Source organism: Schistocerca nitens, chromosome 10 (assembly GCF_023898315.1).
Source record: "Schistocerca nitens isolate TAMUIC-IGC-003100 chromosome 10, iqSchNite1.1, whole genome shotgun sequence".
Taxonomy (NCBI): domain Eukaryota; kingdom Metazoa; phylum Arthropoda; class Insecta; order Orthoptera; family Acrididae; genus Schistocerca; species Schistocerca nitens.
This window is the reverse complement of record NC_064623.1, coordinates 80,521,670-80,539,383: the sequence shown is the minus strand read 5'-3', so window position 1 is coordinate 80,539,383 and position 17,714 is coordinate 80,521,670. Positions and strand designations below refer to the sequence as shown.

The 17,714-nt window shown below is 45.5% G+C and overlaps 1 protein-coding gene across 1 annotated transcript in view; it reads left to right on the top strand.

Annotated features, from left to right (window-relative positions):
* The window catches only part of LOC126209892 (facilitated trehalose transporter Tret1-2 homolog), a 77,818-nt gene that overhangs the window by 40,974 nt on the left and 19,130 nt on the right, over nt 1–17,714 (top strand). Inside the window, exon 6 of the mRNA XM_049939015.1 lies at nt 13,743–14,018. Coding sequence (XP_049794972.1) covers nt 13,743–14,018 — 276 coding nt within the window. The remainder of the gene's footprint in view (nt 1–13,742; nt 14,019–17,714) is intronic.

Sequence of the window (17,714 nt, the reverse complement as noted above, 5' to 3'; positions counted from 1 at the left end):
TATTCCCAAGCAACGATGGAATTGTTAGTGATGACAATGCACCATGTCACTGCGCCAAAGTTATTCAGACTGGTTTGAAGAAGATAGTGGGCTATTCGAGCAAGTGGTTTGGCCACCTACATCGCCCGACATGAATCCCACCGAAAATTTATAGATATAATCGAGAGGTCAGTTCGTTTAAAAAGTCCTCTAACGCTTTCGTAATTATGGACGGCAGTAGCGGTAGCGTGGCTCAGTATTTCTGCAGAAGAATTCAAACGACTTCTTGAGTCCACGCCACGTCGAGTTGTTGCATTACGCCGGGCAAATGGAGGACCGACACAAACTACCTTCATGCTCATAAGTTAAGGATAATGCTGATACATGGTGAAAAAAACAATGCTCTGGTGGGCTGTTTGCGGGTTTAAATTACCTCGGGGTGTGACCATTTGGCCTGCGGTCGTTGCACGGAGGCGCTGGCAGCAGTCCACATACGCAGAGGTGTGTTGGTGCATGTCATAGTACGGTGCAGCAAGTAAGTGTGCAGATGTTTTCAGACGTGCTAATGGTGACTGTGTGTTGAAAATGGCTTAAAGAACACATATTGATGACGTTATGAGGGGTGAATACTAGGGCGACTGGAGGCTGGTCAAACACAGCAGGTTGTAGTACGGGCCCTCCGTGTGCCACAAAGTGTAATCTCAAGATTATAGCAACGATTCCAGCAGGCAGGTAACATGTCCAGGCGCTACACTACGGGACGTCCACAGTGCACAACACCACAAGAAGACCGATATCTCACCATCAGTGCCCGCAGATGGCCGGACCTTACCACAGCCACTGGGACAATTGTCTCCAGACACGCAGTCTACAGAGGGCTAAACAGACATGGTTTATTCGCCCGGAGACCTGCAAGGTGCATTCCACTGACCCATGACCACTGGAGAGCCCGTAAAGCCTGGTGTCAAGAACACCGTACATGGTGATTGGCACTGTGGTCCCAGGTTGTGTTCACAGACGAGTCCAGTTATACTCTGAACAGTGATTCTCGCCGGGTTTTCATCTGGCGTGAACCAGGAACCAGATACCAACCACTTAATGTTCTTGAAAGGGACCTGTATGGAGGTCGTGGTTTGATGTTGTTGGGTGGGATTATGATTGGTGCACGTACACCCCTGCATGTCTTTGACAGAGGAGCTGTAACAGGTCAGGTGTATCAGGACGTCATTTTGCACCAGTATGTCCGCCTTTTCAGGGTACAGTGGGTCCCACCCTCCTGATGGATGATAACGCACGGCCCCATCGAGCTGCCATCGCAGTGGAATACCTTGAAACAGAAGATATCAGGCGAATGGAGTGGCCAACCTGTTCTCCAGACCTAAACCCCATCGAACACGTCTGGGATGCTTTCGGTCGACCTATAGCTGCGCGTCTTCAAACCCCTAAGACACTTCAGGAGCTCCGACAGGCACTGGCGCAAGAATGGGACGCTATACCTCAGCAGCTGCTCGACCACCTGATCCAGAGTATGCCAACCCGTTGTGCGGCCTGTGTACGTGAGCGTGGTGATCATATCCCATATTGATGTCGGGTTACACGAGCAGGAAACAGTAGCGTTTTGTAGCACATGTGTTTCGGGGCGGTTTTCTCAACTTATCACCAATACCATGGACTTACATTTCTATGGTGTGTGTGTTCCCTATGTGCCTCTGCTGTTAGCGGTAGTTTTGTGTAGTACCACGTTGTGTGGCACCACATTCTACAAATATCCTTAATTCATGAGCATGAGTGTAGGATGTGTTCCTTGTCTTTTGCCTTCTCAGTGTATATTGACAAGATGGTCACATAACCTGATTAATTTTACTGAACGATTACATTGTAATTTATCCCACTGATTATTGACAGTACTGAAATTAGAAGTACAGAACGGTACATGGCCTTTGACTGTGAGAATTCAGTAGGGAGTGAAGTTATCGTATGTGCTGCAATCAAAGCTTGTACACATGGTGACATGAAAGCAAAGAGGGCCTGGATATGTTGCAGTCGAATACAGTTCCACGCAGCTTGTATACGCGTCCACAAAGCGCGACAATGGTTTCAGGAAGATCAGAAAGAACAAGTTGCTAACCGACCAAAGCCCAGAGATATTCGACTGGCGCCATACCAGGTGAACAAGGAGACAGCGGAGATGTTTTATCCGTCGTTTTCCCAAGAAGGCTTGCACATTCCTAGCCACATGAGACCGGGCGTTGTCCTGCTGGAACATGCCATGTGGAACGGCTGCAGGAGGGACAGTGCCTCGGGCTGTAAGACCTCTCTGGCATAACAGTTGCTGTTCAGATTGCCATCAGTAGCAAGGACGCGACATCGTCAGTGGTAGCCCAGATCGTCACATTTTCCTTTTGTCCACTATGTCGCTCAACAGTGAAGTCTCTCGCATTGTGTTTGAAAGGCGGCTTTCATTTTTGTCGTTCAATTCGCAGATTATTCTGCATGTTTGAAGTAAATAAACCCACACAATGGTTAATTAGTCTTATTATGTGGATTAGAAAGAGTGATACGTGATGGTTAAACACATGTCTGAAATAATACGGGCTTTGGTAATGATAATTTTTAGTTGCATGCTGTAGGTGTAAGCAAAGTAAATTGGCCAGGGGAGGCGAGGACTGGTCCGGCACAGACGGGGAGGCGAAGGCCGGCGAGCGCCGGAAGAGCATTGTGCAGGGGCCGGGGTCCCAGGGGATGCGGCCGCTGACCTGCAAGCATCAAAAGGAACGCTGCCGGGTGCCAGGTGAGAGAGAGAGGGGAAATGTCGAGCAGACAGAGAGCGTCCAGCGTACGCCTGGCGCCGCCCGGTCGCGCGCTGTTTTAGCGGCAAATGGGCTGAGCTCTGATTGGGCAGTTCATAAGAAAGTGCGGGAAACGCTGGGGGTCAACGCCCGCTGTTCGAACAGAGTGATTTTTGGATAGGTGGAGAAATTGTATCACTCTGCGAGGGAGATGCGGGAGGCCTTTGCAGCGTCGGGATTGGCTGGTTAGAGTTTGGTGGCAAGATTGTCGCAAGAGCATCGTGGATAGCGAGGCAAGAGGAGAGCGTCTTGTGCCGTGGAAGTGGACGGTAGCAAAGTTCGGTAGCTCTGAAATAGGGACAGGTTCTGAAGACTATGCTGTGTGTGATCTAGAGTCTGCCGGCCGAAGTGGCCGTGCGGTTAAAGGCGCTGCAGTCTGGAACCGCAAGACCGCTACGGTCGCAGGTTCGAATCCTGCCTCGGGCATGGATGTTTGTGATGTCCTTAGGGTAGTTAGGTTTAACTAGTTCTAAGTTCTAGGGGACTGATGACCATAGATGTTAAGTCCCATAGTACTCAGAGCCATTTGATCTAGAGTCTGCAGCCACAGTAGGACATCAAAGTCCACGATAGGCATTGCATTGACTACTGGTATAATTTCAGTTGATTCCGACTTATAGGCTGGCAGTCACCATTGAACGTAGTTAACCAGTGCACAGAGCTATCATACGGCTATTGCACGTTAGTACAAGACACACTGGGCTGCACCTTAAACGTTGTTGAGCCAGGCTTGAAAGCGTTGTATACCATTTAGAGGAAATATAGGGCTTGTGGTATTAGTAGTTTCTGAGTAGTTTATTCTGCTCAAGATACTTGAGAGACTGATCTTAATTCAGCGACTTCGCAGCTGCAGTCGTCGCCCCAGCAGTACTGACGGAGCCAGCACGCTGGTAGACGGTATAGTAAAACTTGCAGCAGCGGCAGTAAAGTTCAGAAATAGTTGCTGGATCGTGTTCTTGCCATCCACTGAGCATCCGTGCAGTTTTGCTTACGATTCGTTATTGATTATTTGTCTTTTTCTGCGTTGTTTGGTTTGTTTCTTGGTGGTGGTGTCCGAAGTACGTATTATTTCAGACACAAAAGAGATTATAGGAACGCAGGCTGATCGCATTTACCATTTGCTTATCCAGCGGCATAATTAAATCTAACTTCGCATCAACTTAACATTAAGAGCTGAGAGCCAATCTTACCAGTGCAGTATATCTAAGAACAGTGTACAATTTGTTTAATTTGTTTTCATTCATGAGTTGTTCAATATGTTCTAATTTCTGTCGTGAGATAATTTACAATAAATACAAGTTATTTACAATATCGCTTTTGATTCAGTAATCAGTGGTAGTTAGCCGTCACTGTCAAATTAATATACAGGGTGATTCAAAAAGAATACCACAACTTTAAAAATGTGTATTTAATGAAAGAAACATAATATAACCTTCTGTTATACATCATTACAAAGAGTATTTAAAAAGGTTTTTTTTCATTCAAAAACAAGTTCAGAGATGTTCAATATGGCCCCCTCCAGACACACGAGCAATATCAACCCGATACTCCAACTCGTTCCACACTCTCTGTAGCATATCAGGCGTAACAGTTTGGATAGCTGCTGTTATTTCTCGTTTCAAATCATCAATGGTGGCTGGGAGAGGTGGCCGAAACACCATATCCTTAACATACCCCCATAAGAAAAAATCACAGGGGGTAAGATCAGGGCTTCTTGGAGGCCAGTGATGAAGTGCTCTGTCACGGGCTGCCTGGCGGCCGATCCATCGCCTCGGGTAGTTGACGTTCGGGTAATTACGGACAGATAAGTGCCAATGTGGTGGCGCTCCATCCTGCTGAAATATGAATTGTTGTGCTTCTTGTTCGAGCTGAGGTAACAGCCAATTCTCTAACATCTCCAGATACTGTAGTCCAGTTACAGTAGCACCTTCGAAGAAAAGGGACCAAAAACTTTATTGGCTGAAATGGCACAGAAAAAGTTCACCTTAGGCGAGTCACGTTCATACTGAGTTGTTTCCCGCGGATTCTCAGTGCCCCATATACAGACATTGTGACGGTTGACTTTCCCGTTAGTGTGGAAAGTTGCTTCATCACTAAACACAATCTTTGAAACGAAAGATTCATCTGTTTCCATTTGAGCAAGGATAAAATCACAGAAATCGATTCTTTTAATCTTATCAGCTGCAGACAGTGCTTGAACCAATTTCAGACGATAAGGTTTCATAACTGACCTTTTTCGTAGGACTCTCCATACAGTTGATTGTGGAATTTGCAGCTCTCTGCTAGCTCTGCGAGTCGATTTTCCTGGGCTGCGAACAAATGCTTGCTGGATGCGTGCTACATTTTCATCACTCATTCTCGGCCGTCCAGAACTTTTCCCTTTGCACAAACACCCATCCTCTGTAAACTGTTTATACCAACGTTTAATACACCACCTATCAGGAGGTTTAACACCATACTTCGTTCGAAATGCACGCTGAACAACTGTCGTCGATTCACTTCTGCCGTACTCAATAACACAAAAAGCTTTCTGTTGAGCGGTCGCCATCTTAGCATCAACTGACGCTGACGCCTAGTCAACAGCGCCTCAAGCGAACAAATGTACAACTAAATGAAACTTTATAGCTCCCTTAATTCGCCGACAGATAGTGCTTAGCTCTGCCTTTTGTCGTTGCAGAGTTTTAAATTCCTAAAGTTGTGGTATTCTTTTTGAATCACCCTGTATTTTAATCGTGTTGAATATCGGCCACTACGTTAAATGGGAAGTCCTACACGTTCACCACGGCCGTGGTTGAAGTGGTACTCGTCTGGAAGCACTGCATCCAGCAACACATCACGCCTGTCACAGCATTCACGTGCCCACCCCGTCTGAAGCGTTGGTGGTTTCTGGTGGACTCCAGTCGATGCAGCAGCAGCCATACCACTAGTCCACCGCTGTGTAGATGAAGCAGTTCTGTCCGTCGCCGGCAGGCGTACAAGATGGTGGTCATCTCGCTCTGTGGTTACACTGTGAGGCCCAGTACCCACTCGCCACCGTGTTCGACCCTCCTTTACGGAATGGTGCCACACACGCAGCACTGCCGAAGCAGCGTTTCCGTACAAGCCGCAATGTCACGGCAGCACAAATTCGTTTCCCGGAGTCGAATCATTCTGTCTCTGCGAACTCGCCACATGCTGTTATTGCGTCCTTTGATATCGACAAGGCATATCAGCACTTGGTTGCAGGTTTCCTCTTGCTCTGGCGGCTGTGTAGCATGTGAGTGTGGCGTAACAATGGCCTTTCCGGTCACATAACAGAGGACGCTCGTAGGCCTACGTGCACGCCATTTCTCTGCAGTTTTAATCAGTTACTATGATTCCATTGTCCTACATATCCTCTGATTTCAGAGTTATTCCAACCGTTCCTTCTTCGTCTTACAATTTTCACAAACAGTAGTTTATTTTTTGGAATGTAGGTTGTAGTGGCAGTGTTATCTGTCAGGTACCTCGAGGTCTAGGTTAGGTTGAAAGATGAATGTGGACTTTTAAGGTGGCGAAACCAGTTAATGCGATGTGGTGTAGCAAGAATTACTATAATTATTGTTGTGGCACACATTTTGCACATATTGGATTTCACTGAATATTTTATATCTACTATTTCGATTATACTGCGAGTCAAAGCAGAAGGGTGGTATAGGTAGATTCAATTGTTATTCAACTTCTGTATGTTAATGCACAAATTCTTCTACAGACATGAAGGATCTCCTTCATGAGATTTACGTACCGCAATGGGTGAACGAATAAAAAAGGCTGTACTTCCCTTCTAAAGAATTTTAGGAAACGTTCTAAAAGACAGAAGGATAGATACAATCGTACAGACAGCACATGGCATTCAGGTTGTGTCAATAAAGTTAACACCAGAAACGTACGGAGCCAGGCAGTAAAGTAACAAAAATAATTATGAGAAACTCCTTTGCAAGGTGGATGCCGCGTTTGTTGAGCGATGACAAGAGTAAAATAAACCGAAAAATCACACGTAGATAGTTTCTCAAAAATAATACTACTGAATTTCTATTACTTGGCAAAAGGTAAAACTATAATTTGCAAATACACTACTGGCCATTAAAATTGCTACACAAAGAAGAAATGCAGATGATAAACGGGTATTCATTGGACAAATATATTATACTAGAACTGACATGTGATTACATCTTAAGACAATTTGTGTGCATAGATCCTGAGACATCAGTATCCAGAACAACCACCTCTGGCCTCAGCCTTGATACGCCTGCGCATTGAGTAAAACTGAGCTTGGATGGCGTGTACAGGTACAGCTGCCCATGCAGCTTCAACACGATACCGCAGTTCAGAGTAGTGACTGGCGAATTGTGACGAGCCAGTTGCTCGGTCACCATTGACCAGACGTTTTCAGTTGGTGAGAGATCTGGAGAATGTGCTGGCCAGGGCAGCAGTCGAACATTTTCTGTATCCATAAAGGTCCGTACAAGACCTGCAACAGGCGGTCGTGCATTATCCTGCTGAAATGTAGGGTTTCACAGGGATCGAATTAAGGGTAGAGTCACGGGTCGTAACACATCTGAAATGTAACGTCCACTGTTCAAAGTGCCGCCAATGCGAAAAAGAAGTGTCCGAGACGTGTAACCAATGGCACCCCATACCATCACGCCGGGTGATACGCCAGTAAGGCAATGACGAATACACGCTTCCAATGTGCGTTCACCGCGAAGTCGAGAAATACGGATGCGACCATCATGATGCTGTAAACAGAACCTGGATACATCCGAAAAAATGACGTGTTGCCATTCGTGCACCCAGGTTCGTCGTTGAATACACCATCGCAGGCGCTCCTGTCTGTGATGCAGCGTCAAGGGTAACCGCAGCCATGGTCCTCGAGCTGATAGTCCGTGCTGCTGCAAACTTGTCGAACTGTTCGTGCAGGTGGTTGTTGTCTTGCAAACGTCCCCATCCGTTGACTCAGTGATCCGTTACAGCCATGTGGATAAGATGCCTGTCATCTCGACTGCTAGTGATACGAGGCCGTTGGGATCCAGCACGGCGTTCCGTATTTCCCTCCTGAAACCACCGATTCCATATTCTGCTAACATTGTATCTCGACCAACGCGAGCAGCAATGTCGCGATACCATAAACCGCAATCGCGATAGGCTACAATCCGACCATTATCAAAGTCGGAAACGTGATGGTACGCATTTCTCCTCCTTACAGGAGGCATCACAACAACGTTTCACCAGGCAACGCCGGTCAACTGCTGTTTGTGTATGAGAAATCGGTTGGAAACTTTCCTCATGTCAGTACGTTGTAGGTGTCACCACCGGCGCCAACCTTGTGTGAATGCTCTGAAAAGCTAATCATTTGCATATCGCAGCATCTTCTTCCTGTTGTTTAAACTTCATGTCTGTAGCACGTCATCTTCGTGGTGTAGGAATTTTAATGGCCAGTAGTGTACCTAGCACGTAAATCCTCCAGACCAAACGAGGAAAAACTGCATGACAAGAGGCTTAAGTTGCAAATGAAAAAAATACGTTCCATAACAAAACAGTGCTTTGTCAGCGGAAAAACTAAGGTACCTGAGATACTAACTGTTTGAACAACCCATTCAGCAGATGTAGATTCTCTGATTTGCAGCTGCGTCTGAGAAAGTTTGTGTCGAGTGAAAATTTCTAATTAATTTTTGCTCCCTGGGGAATGGGCTGGTACCAACCAACTAGTCCCTCTTCAGCCCTTGATGTGCAAATTAAACGTATACATAAAGTAAATTTGGAAGTAGTATTTGCATAGCATGATGTTGGCAACGTGCGTTGTTCCATTCAGTTATAATGATGGTGAGGTACTATCATAAATGTATGGTAAGAGGTTTTAAAAGGAACGAGTTGAATATTGGAGATGACATTATGTTAAACAGAGTCTGTGATGTATAATGAGAGAATGAACTGATAGTTGCGATGCAGAAATTAGCAGATGACAAAGATATGAATGAAAGAGATTAGCTTTAGCCTTCATTTGGCGTGTGACCGGTGAGGCAGGTTACGGTTGGTAGGATGGGTAGACCTTAGGGGCTATTTCAGGGTGCAAGAGACGGAGACACCAAAACATTGCCCTGGGAAAGGACGTGCAGTCTCCAGAGACGAAACAAAAATGAGATGTGTTGCTAGAGTGACAGAACCGGACAGAAATCACAAGGACTGGGGATATGGCAGCGTTTTAGGTGTAGGACATGCAAAGTGGTTCCGCATGCTGAGGGAGATGTGGACATATTACGAACTGGTCCAGACTAGAAGTAATAGAAGCTAGCTGCCTAACGAAAGTGGAGTACATGTCATCCAGTGATTTGAAAAGAGTTGTAGAACTAGGGACGAGTGCAGGTTTATACAACAACAGCATCGGAGACGGGAATGGGCCAGAGCCTTGTAGGGGTGGACGATGGTTATGAGATGTAGCCGTCATGTTTGACTGGCTAGTAATTTTAGTCTATTATCGCTACTCCCCCACTCCTGGTTCTCTAGAGTCCCATGTATAAAACCGGTTCAAACCGCTAATTACTTTACAAACGAGTTAATGGGTCGAATATTTAACGTTAAGCACGAAACTGGAGCCACTTCCTTTTAGTGTTTCTTATGTCATATCTTGTGAAGTATGTGTCAAGCAATTACATAATTCTGCAGTTACATTTAGAGGTATATGTGACTAGTGTCTGTAAAATGTTTTCGGAATAGAGATAGAAATAAAGAAGTATTAAATTAAAATGTCACGCCGGATGCTGAAGTTTTACTGTATGAGTAGCGGAAATGTAGTAAGCGATGGATTTCTTTCTTTCATTTTGTGGAGAATGTCAGCGAGAAATAGCAAATGCAGACGTATAGCCGTAGAATACTTACCTTTCAAAGTGTCCACAAAAGTAGTAATAGAAATATTAAAGAAAACAATCGACGAACACCTCCCCTAAAGCCAAATGCGATCCAAGACGGGAAGATCAACTCTGGCTGCAATTGAACTCCTGCTAAAGACCGTATGGGAAGCCCTTAGAGGCAGAGAAAAGTTTTATGTGGTATTTTTATTCACAAAAGCCTTTGACTTCATAAACAGAAAATTAATGACTAAAAAACTCCTGGAAAGCCTAGGAGAAAACAATATATGGACACCAATCATAAGCGCAACATTGCGATGGAATGAAATAAGGATCCCAGACAAACTCTCCCTATCGGAGCCGATACTCCAATCAAACGGAGTACTACAGGAAGATCCAGTGATTCCTCTGTTATTTGTCCTTACTGCGGTAAGAATTGTAAAAATACCCCAAAGGGAGGGTGTAATCTCATATTCATATGCAGACGGTGTTGTAATAGGACACTGCAACGTTATAACAAGCGATAAAAGATATGGAAGATTGGTGTGTCGAACACGACGTCGAAATGAATGTAGTGAAAACAGAAATGATGGTACTCATAAATGGGGGAAGAGGACCTGCATGACCTGAGATCTTCTTACGGAAGAGAAAACTGAAAATTGTACCAGGCTTAAAGTACCCAGGGACCACAATACAAACAAGTGCAAAATGTTTCACAAAACAGAAAGCAATGCAAGTAATGGTGGAAATTCATGAAATACTAGGGTATTTGGAAAGTAAGTTCCGATTGGTCGTGAAATGGAAACCACTGTGAAAATCAGGAATAATTTATCTGCAACAGTTTAGCTACAGCTTCCAGCCACTGCTCTACATAGTGACCACTCCGACTTAGACATTTGTCGCAGCGTTGTGCCAACTTTCCAATACCCTCATCATAGAGGACAGCCGCCTGTGCTTTCCGCCAATCCTCTACGCTCATCTATAGCACATTGTCTGAGCGAAAATGTTGTTTCCATAGCCAGTAGTTAATGAGAGCAGAGATGAAACACAGAGGGTGCCAATTACTTCCCATCGAAAACGCTGCAGGAGCATTTTCATTGCCCGTGCAGATTGCGACCAGGAATTGTCATGAAGTAGGAACCGTACGGCAGTTCTGTAATGTGGGCTGCATGACATCAGGCGAAATCTCTCACCAGGACCTCATACTTGGCGGGAGACACTACTTTCTACGCATCTTTATGTGCTCACCACGCGCTCAGAACTGAAAAGAGCGAAGTGATGCAACCGACAGGCATACTAGAGACACTGTCGAACACGTATGTGCAAAGCTTTATTAGATTTTCACAGTGGTCTCCATTTCTTGGCCGATCGGAACTTACTTTCCGAATATCCCTCGTACAATACATCACATCCCTTAGCCTAGAGACAGCAGTAGCACTATTCAGACCAAAATCTTCCCAATACTAACGTACGGCGTGGAAATTATCGAACCACATCTTACAGTGAAAACCCTAACGACACTAGAAAGAGTGAAGACGACCTATATAAAGTAAGCAATAGGAGTGTCCAACACGATCCAGACTTGTATACGAGCTGGCGAGGGAACCCTTCCTCATTGAAGACCTACGGACAAACCCAACAGCAGCGCTTTGGAAAGCCTACTTCAAATTTGAAGTAAAAAAGAGGAGACATACCTCCAGAATTTTATAGCACAGTTGCCATGATTGACCGAATATGGACAAAGGAAAACTTCGAAATAAGACACGTGACCACCAGAATGGCAGTCCATGGTTCAACCGCCTTATCTGCAATAACACGTCATATCATTGTAAGGTGGCGAGGTTTCCTGACTTTCATTTCTTACATATTACGTCCTTACAATCGTATTCTGCACATCAAGACGCTTCATTTGAACCCAAACTCGATAAGGTAGAGTCAATTTTGTATGAATTAATGTAAGCGATATGCAAATCTAATAAGTAAATCGCAAGTGCTCACCAAGGTTGAAAAAGTCGAGGCTGGTGTGCACAACATGATGGCCACAGGAATTTTCGTTCTCAAGAGGAAACCAGCCCACTGGGAAGACTGTCCTTTCAGAGGGCTGGGTCAACAACATACCTACTTCGGCCGAAGTGACCGCCTAGAGAGAAGACAGCTTTAGCCAGAGCGAAGGGATAACGGTCCCCGTGTTCGACTTAAAAGCAAATTCCGCTACATTGTGTGGGAGCACCCAGAAGACGCATTTTTTTCACGGACCAACTGCACAGTTACGCAGTTCTCACAGGAGGACAGCATACGCCTAACGGAGATGCTACAGATTTCCGCACTGGTCGACTTAAACGAAACGCCATTCTCCCGTTTAAAAGAGCAACGCTGATTGGCGGAATATTTCTGATGCAAAGAGTAGTGAGGGAAGGCAGCGAATGATATACCCTTGCAACTTTTCCATGGGCCGTTCCATTGGCGCTCTTGGAGCGGGAACATGTAACGAGAGCGAGTGCGCTCGTACATGTACGCAATGACCGACGAACAAAGTGTCTCCTCAGTACTTCACTGGGAGAGCACCTCTGTCGTTAGCGAGTCAGAGTGACTCTCTATATTGAGTCGCTCGCGATTAAGTGTTGTTCACTGTGTTGGCTGCCACACTTATTGTGTGGTGTGAACACGGAAAGAGTGCTAGTTAAATGCCTGCGAGCGAGTACTGAGTGGCATCACGGTGGACTGGTTATCTGACCGGTGTACCACGCCAATAGACTAGGGGTGGACAGGAGTCCTTGACTTCATCAAGGCGTAGGGAGAGTTGGATTGGCGAAGGTCAATCCAAATAGAAAGAGATAGTTGAGTTATTTGTCAGCAGCGAGCAATGCAGGCAGCAGTCGTCGCAGCTCACAGTATTGTGCACTACAAGCCCCATCTGTCCTCCATAACAGCACACTCCATTACATTTCTCATGCGAAAGCCTTGACTGTACCTAGAAAAGTTAGGCGCGGCTCTCAGCCATTCTGCCGAGTAAATAACATTCTTAAAGAAAAGGTAGAAAAGAACCTTTGCATACTTTGTAAAATAATAGCATTCCTATCCATAAGAGGCAATCTACTGTTCTGAAAAGAACCTGGAAATTTATTATTTTTTATATAAGAAAAAATTTCATGAGATTTCTCAGAATTTTTTGAAATAAATAATATTTTTCGTTCGTTTAATGTTTTTGTTACACTAAATAGCAAGACTCCCGTACCCATGCATCCCACTAGTTATATAAGAATATATAGAAGATTTTTGTGTCTTTCCCTTATAGTGGATGACTCCAGAAGATATGTGTTGCTGAATGTTTTTCAAGCCGTTCTTGTTTGTACATTAGGAGCGTCTGTCTGACTTCTGTAGTAGTGTGACGTGGAAATTGTTTCTTGCAGGAGCCAAAGGGTACTTGTTGGAGCAATCCATTGCGCAACTTGACAAAGCAAAACCCACACACTCACATCATGATCCAAATGCAATGCGAGAGTGTAAACTGTGTCATCAGATATGCAGCCGTTACCATATAGAACTGTACCAAAAGGACACGGTCAATAAGTTACTATGCAAATCTCAATATGTAAAATTTCTAATTTCGTTTTTTATTATCACTGTACTTAGAATTTGTAGGTCTATTTGGCTGCAATAACCTTATTATTATATTGTGGTGGTAGAGGATATTCGTAGTCAGATCACCTGAAGGCGTGGCTCAGCAAGTACGCATCCTTGGACCCTCAGGGTCCCTGCGCGACCACTGTCGGCGTTCATCGGAAACGTGCCTTTCCATTGCCAACTATGAGTTGCTGGTGAGGATGGTATTGGTATGCGATACCACAGGTAGGTACTTCCGGATTCCAAATTAGTTTTTGGTCGAGAGTTACTCCCAGGTATTTTTGTGAGGCCCAATGGTACATTTGGGGACAGGGATTTGGTGGTTTCGTTTGGGCTGGCAGAGACCCCAAGTGGTCGCAGTGCTCGGGTGGGGGACTGGGCTGCAGACGCCCCCGTGTTGACGGCCGGCCGCGCCGCCTGCCCGCAGATGGTGTCGACGTGCGCGTCGTCGCGGCTGGCGGACCGCGCGGGCCGTCGCACGCTGCTGCTGGTGTCGGCGGCTGGCACTGCCGCCTGCCACGCCGTGCTCACCGCCTTCTTCGCGCTGCACCGCTCGCTCGACTACGACGTGTCGGCGCTCAGCTGGCTGCCGCTGGTGGCGCTCGCTCTCTTCATGGTGCTCTTCGCGGCCGGCTTCGGCCCGCTGCCCTGGCTCATGATCGCCGAGCTGCTGCCCTCCCAGCACAAGCGCTGGGCCGCGGGGGTCAGTACACGGTCCACTACTTTTCATTACAACTCTCTTTCCAACTCGTGGCTCTCATTATCCTGTAACCTAACGATTCTTCTGCGCCGGCCGGTGTGGACGAGCGGTTCTAGGCGCTACAGTCTGGAACCGCGCGACCGCTACAGTCGCAGGTTCGAATACTGCCTCGGGCATGGATGTGTGTGATGTCCTTAGGTTTAAGTAGTTCTAAGTTCTAGGGGACTGACGACCTTAGAAGTTAAGTACCACAATGCTTAGGGCCATTTGAACCATTTTTTTGATACTTCTGCTTCTTCTTCTCGAATGGGCCAACTAAGGACAACACGGCATTTCCATTTATGTTTCGTTGTTCTTTCGTTTTCTTCCGATAATCTTTCATCTTCGATAAGGATAGAAGCTGAAGCAATGAATTAAAATTTGTGCTGCAGCTGCGACTCGAACCTGGGTTTTCTGCTTACTTCAGATGCGGTAACCACTACACCACGCACCTGCACAGACTATCCTAGACCAATGCCCTCTCTAACACAAACTTCAGTTCTCACCTTCAGCCCATTCTCGCCTCTCCAATATTGGAACAGCATCTCAGCTTTGCATATAATCGGGAAATTACTCCTGTAACTCTGGCATTGACCTGATGAAATCATAAGAGTCTCAACTTTACCTTTGATAAGGATGAAAGCTGAAGCAATGACTTAAAATTGTGCCATGGTCAGGACTTGAACCCAGGTGTCCTACATATTAGGCAGATGTGCAAACCACTACACCACTATAGCACTGTGACAACAACACTGCCGTGGCACAAATTTCATTGCTTCAACTTGTAACCTCCCAATAGAAAAAAAATATAACATTCACATTCAGTGTAATCTGCCAACAGTTTATTTCCGAACCTCGCAATAAAAGTGTGACTAACCTCTCAATAAAATTGTGGCTCACATATAACCTTTCAATAATTAACTGAATGTGAATTTATACTGGTAAATTTTGGACATCAGCAGTGCTGCGTCATGGCCCTGAAAGATCAATCTGAATAAATTCAAAATTCTTACCTCAATGAAGTCGCCATATAACGTGTATATATCTGCTCCTATAAGAATTTTTTCTGGCACAGGCCAGTGCAATGCTGGCCGCTAGATTTGTCATGTACAAAAAGAAACAACTGATTTTTCTTTACGATAATCGGAATGACCATGGATACAACTATAGTACAAAATCAGTTGTTACAAATTACATCTGCGCGCGGCCGCTTTTACCTTGTTCTACATCGCTCAGACACGACCGGCCCAACCGCCTGACTGCGAGCTACCACCACTACTCCTACTGCCGCCGACACTGCTCTCCAGTCTGCGATTCTATTGTAGCTTACATATCGCAGGCAGCGCGTGAGCAGTCCATCTAAATTACATCTGCTCGAGTGCGCTAACAATAAATTCCTTGCTCATGGACCTCTTACAAACTTCTATCCTCACCAAAGATAGTGATATGTCTCCAGAAAAATGTAATTCCATCAGATCAATAGATCACCTACACCTGAGGTACAGACAGGATGTCCCATTATGTAAAAACCTTGGGGGCTATTCCAGTGTGAGAGAGCCTCAGCAATACTGATGCTTTCAGAAGGGGAACTGGGATGAAGTTGTGAATTGAAGTTTGTGTTAGGGGAGGCATTGGACTAGGGAGGTCTGCATAGTCGTGTTAGCAATAGTGCTAAGGTGGTGTAGTCTACCTGTAAACAGGAGACCCGTGTTCAAGCTCTGGTACAACTTTTAATTCATTGCTTCAGCATCTCTCCTTATCAAATGGTTCAAATGGCTCTGAGCACTATGCGACTCAACTGCTGAGGTCATTAGTCCCCTAGAACTTAGAACTAGTTAAACCTAACTAACCTAAGGACATCACAAACATCCATGCCCGAGGCAGGATTCGAACCTGCGACCGTAGAGGTCTCGCGGTTCCAGACTGCAGCGCCAGAACCGCGCGGCCACTTCGGCCGGCTTCTCCTTATCAGACCTAAAGTTTAGACTCATTATGTCTCCTGGAAAATTTGATTGCGTCAGATCAATCTTTCATCCCTTCCATTTGTTCTTTCTTCCTGTTTTCTGTCCGCTTCGGACCATTGTTTTTCACCCTCCTATCTTGTAATCCTTCCATATTCAGTACTTTTTCTCCAAATACTTCTCTTTCAGTTATTTTATTTTTTTCTGAATTCTATTTTCGCCGGCCGAAGTGGCCGTGCGGTTAAAGGCGCTGCAGTCTGGAACCGCAAGACCGCTACGGTCGCAGGTTCGAATCCTGCCTCGGGCATGGATGTTTGTGGTGTCCTTAGGTTACTTAGGTTTAACTAGTTCTAAGTTCTAGGGGACTAATGACCTCAGCAGTTGAGTCCCATAGTGCTCAGAGCAATTTGAACCATTTGAACCAATTCTATTTTACTTCACAGATCCAACTAGTTTGCTCATTTTAACTAGTCTGCCTTTAGCAGTGGAGTAACTCGAGGAAGAGGCGGTGTTTACACTAGTGGTACTCGTGTGTGTTACTTGTTGAAACGATAGCAATGGCACATACGTTTCGAAAAACCACAGTGGCAGTTCACGTTCTTTAATCAGTACACAAGAGACTCAAAACTGGACGTTTATTAATTACACGAAGCTCATTGAAATTCAATTATCAATCGTGAGCAGTACTGTTTATGTCAAGACGGTCGACGACGCAGCATGAGATGTGTGAGGATTCCAGTTTCGACACTATGATGGTCATATTGGCGACGTTTTGGTGTGCACACGATTCGAATCTTCACGCTGCCTTTCGAGGTACCTGAATCTCTCATAACTGAATCACTACTTCCATACAGTAATTTTTCATACAGCCGAACGTTTGGCAAATTTTAGCACGTAACCAGTGCTCAACAGTGTTGATCAGGTGCCAATCGCCTTACAAAACATATGCGCTCCTATAGGTGGTTGTAGAGTCATTGTCATCTATGATCGCCAGACCTGGACGTACTCTGGGTGTGGTGCTGAAGGACATGTTCGATTTGAGTGCATGAACAGGAGACTCGTGCAACTACACAGCGGAGAACTGCCAAAGCAGGCCACCCCCACTACAATACGAGTGAAACACATGTCAGTGCTCTGTGGGGAGGCGATGCCGGGGTCGCAGCATGTACTCGAACCAACACTGCGGATGCTGTACAGGACATAAAATCCCGTCTCACGCCTGTGATCATTCTTATGTTAATAATTGGCAACCAATGCTGTACAATCGCACTAAACTCATGAGGTGTTCAATTGACTCTTTTATTAGAACATGTTACGCGTTTCGGAATTACACCCATCTTCAGACATCCGTTACAAGAAAGTACAAAACATAAGTGAACAGCACACGCAACACGTCTCAACGTTACAGAAAATGAGATCTGGTCATATGAGCTACACACCACAAAATTCAACTCCTTCCTGACCAACCAGGCGTACAGTCCTGACAACTCTGAGAAAGTGTCGAATAACATATGACTGCGACACAAGCAGTCTTCTAACAGAGCGTACACTGATGCTACACAACTAGCAGCGAAGCACCCTCGGTAGGAGGCGCTGCATGGTCATGTGCTCCATGTGTTCCCATGTAATTTAATATTAATATACTCAGCATATAACATCTAACACGGTGTAATTACGACTAGCAATCGAAGTAGTACTT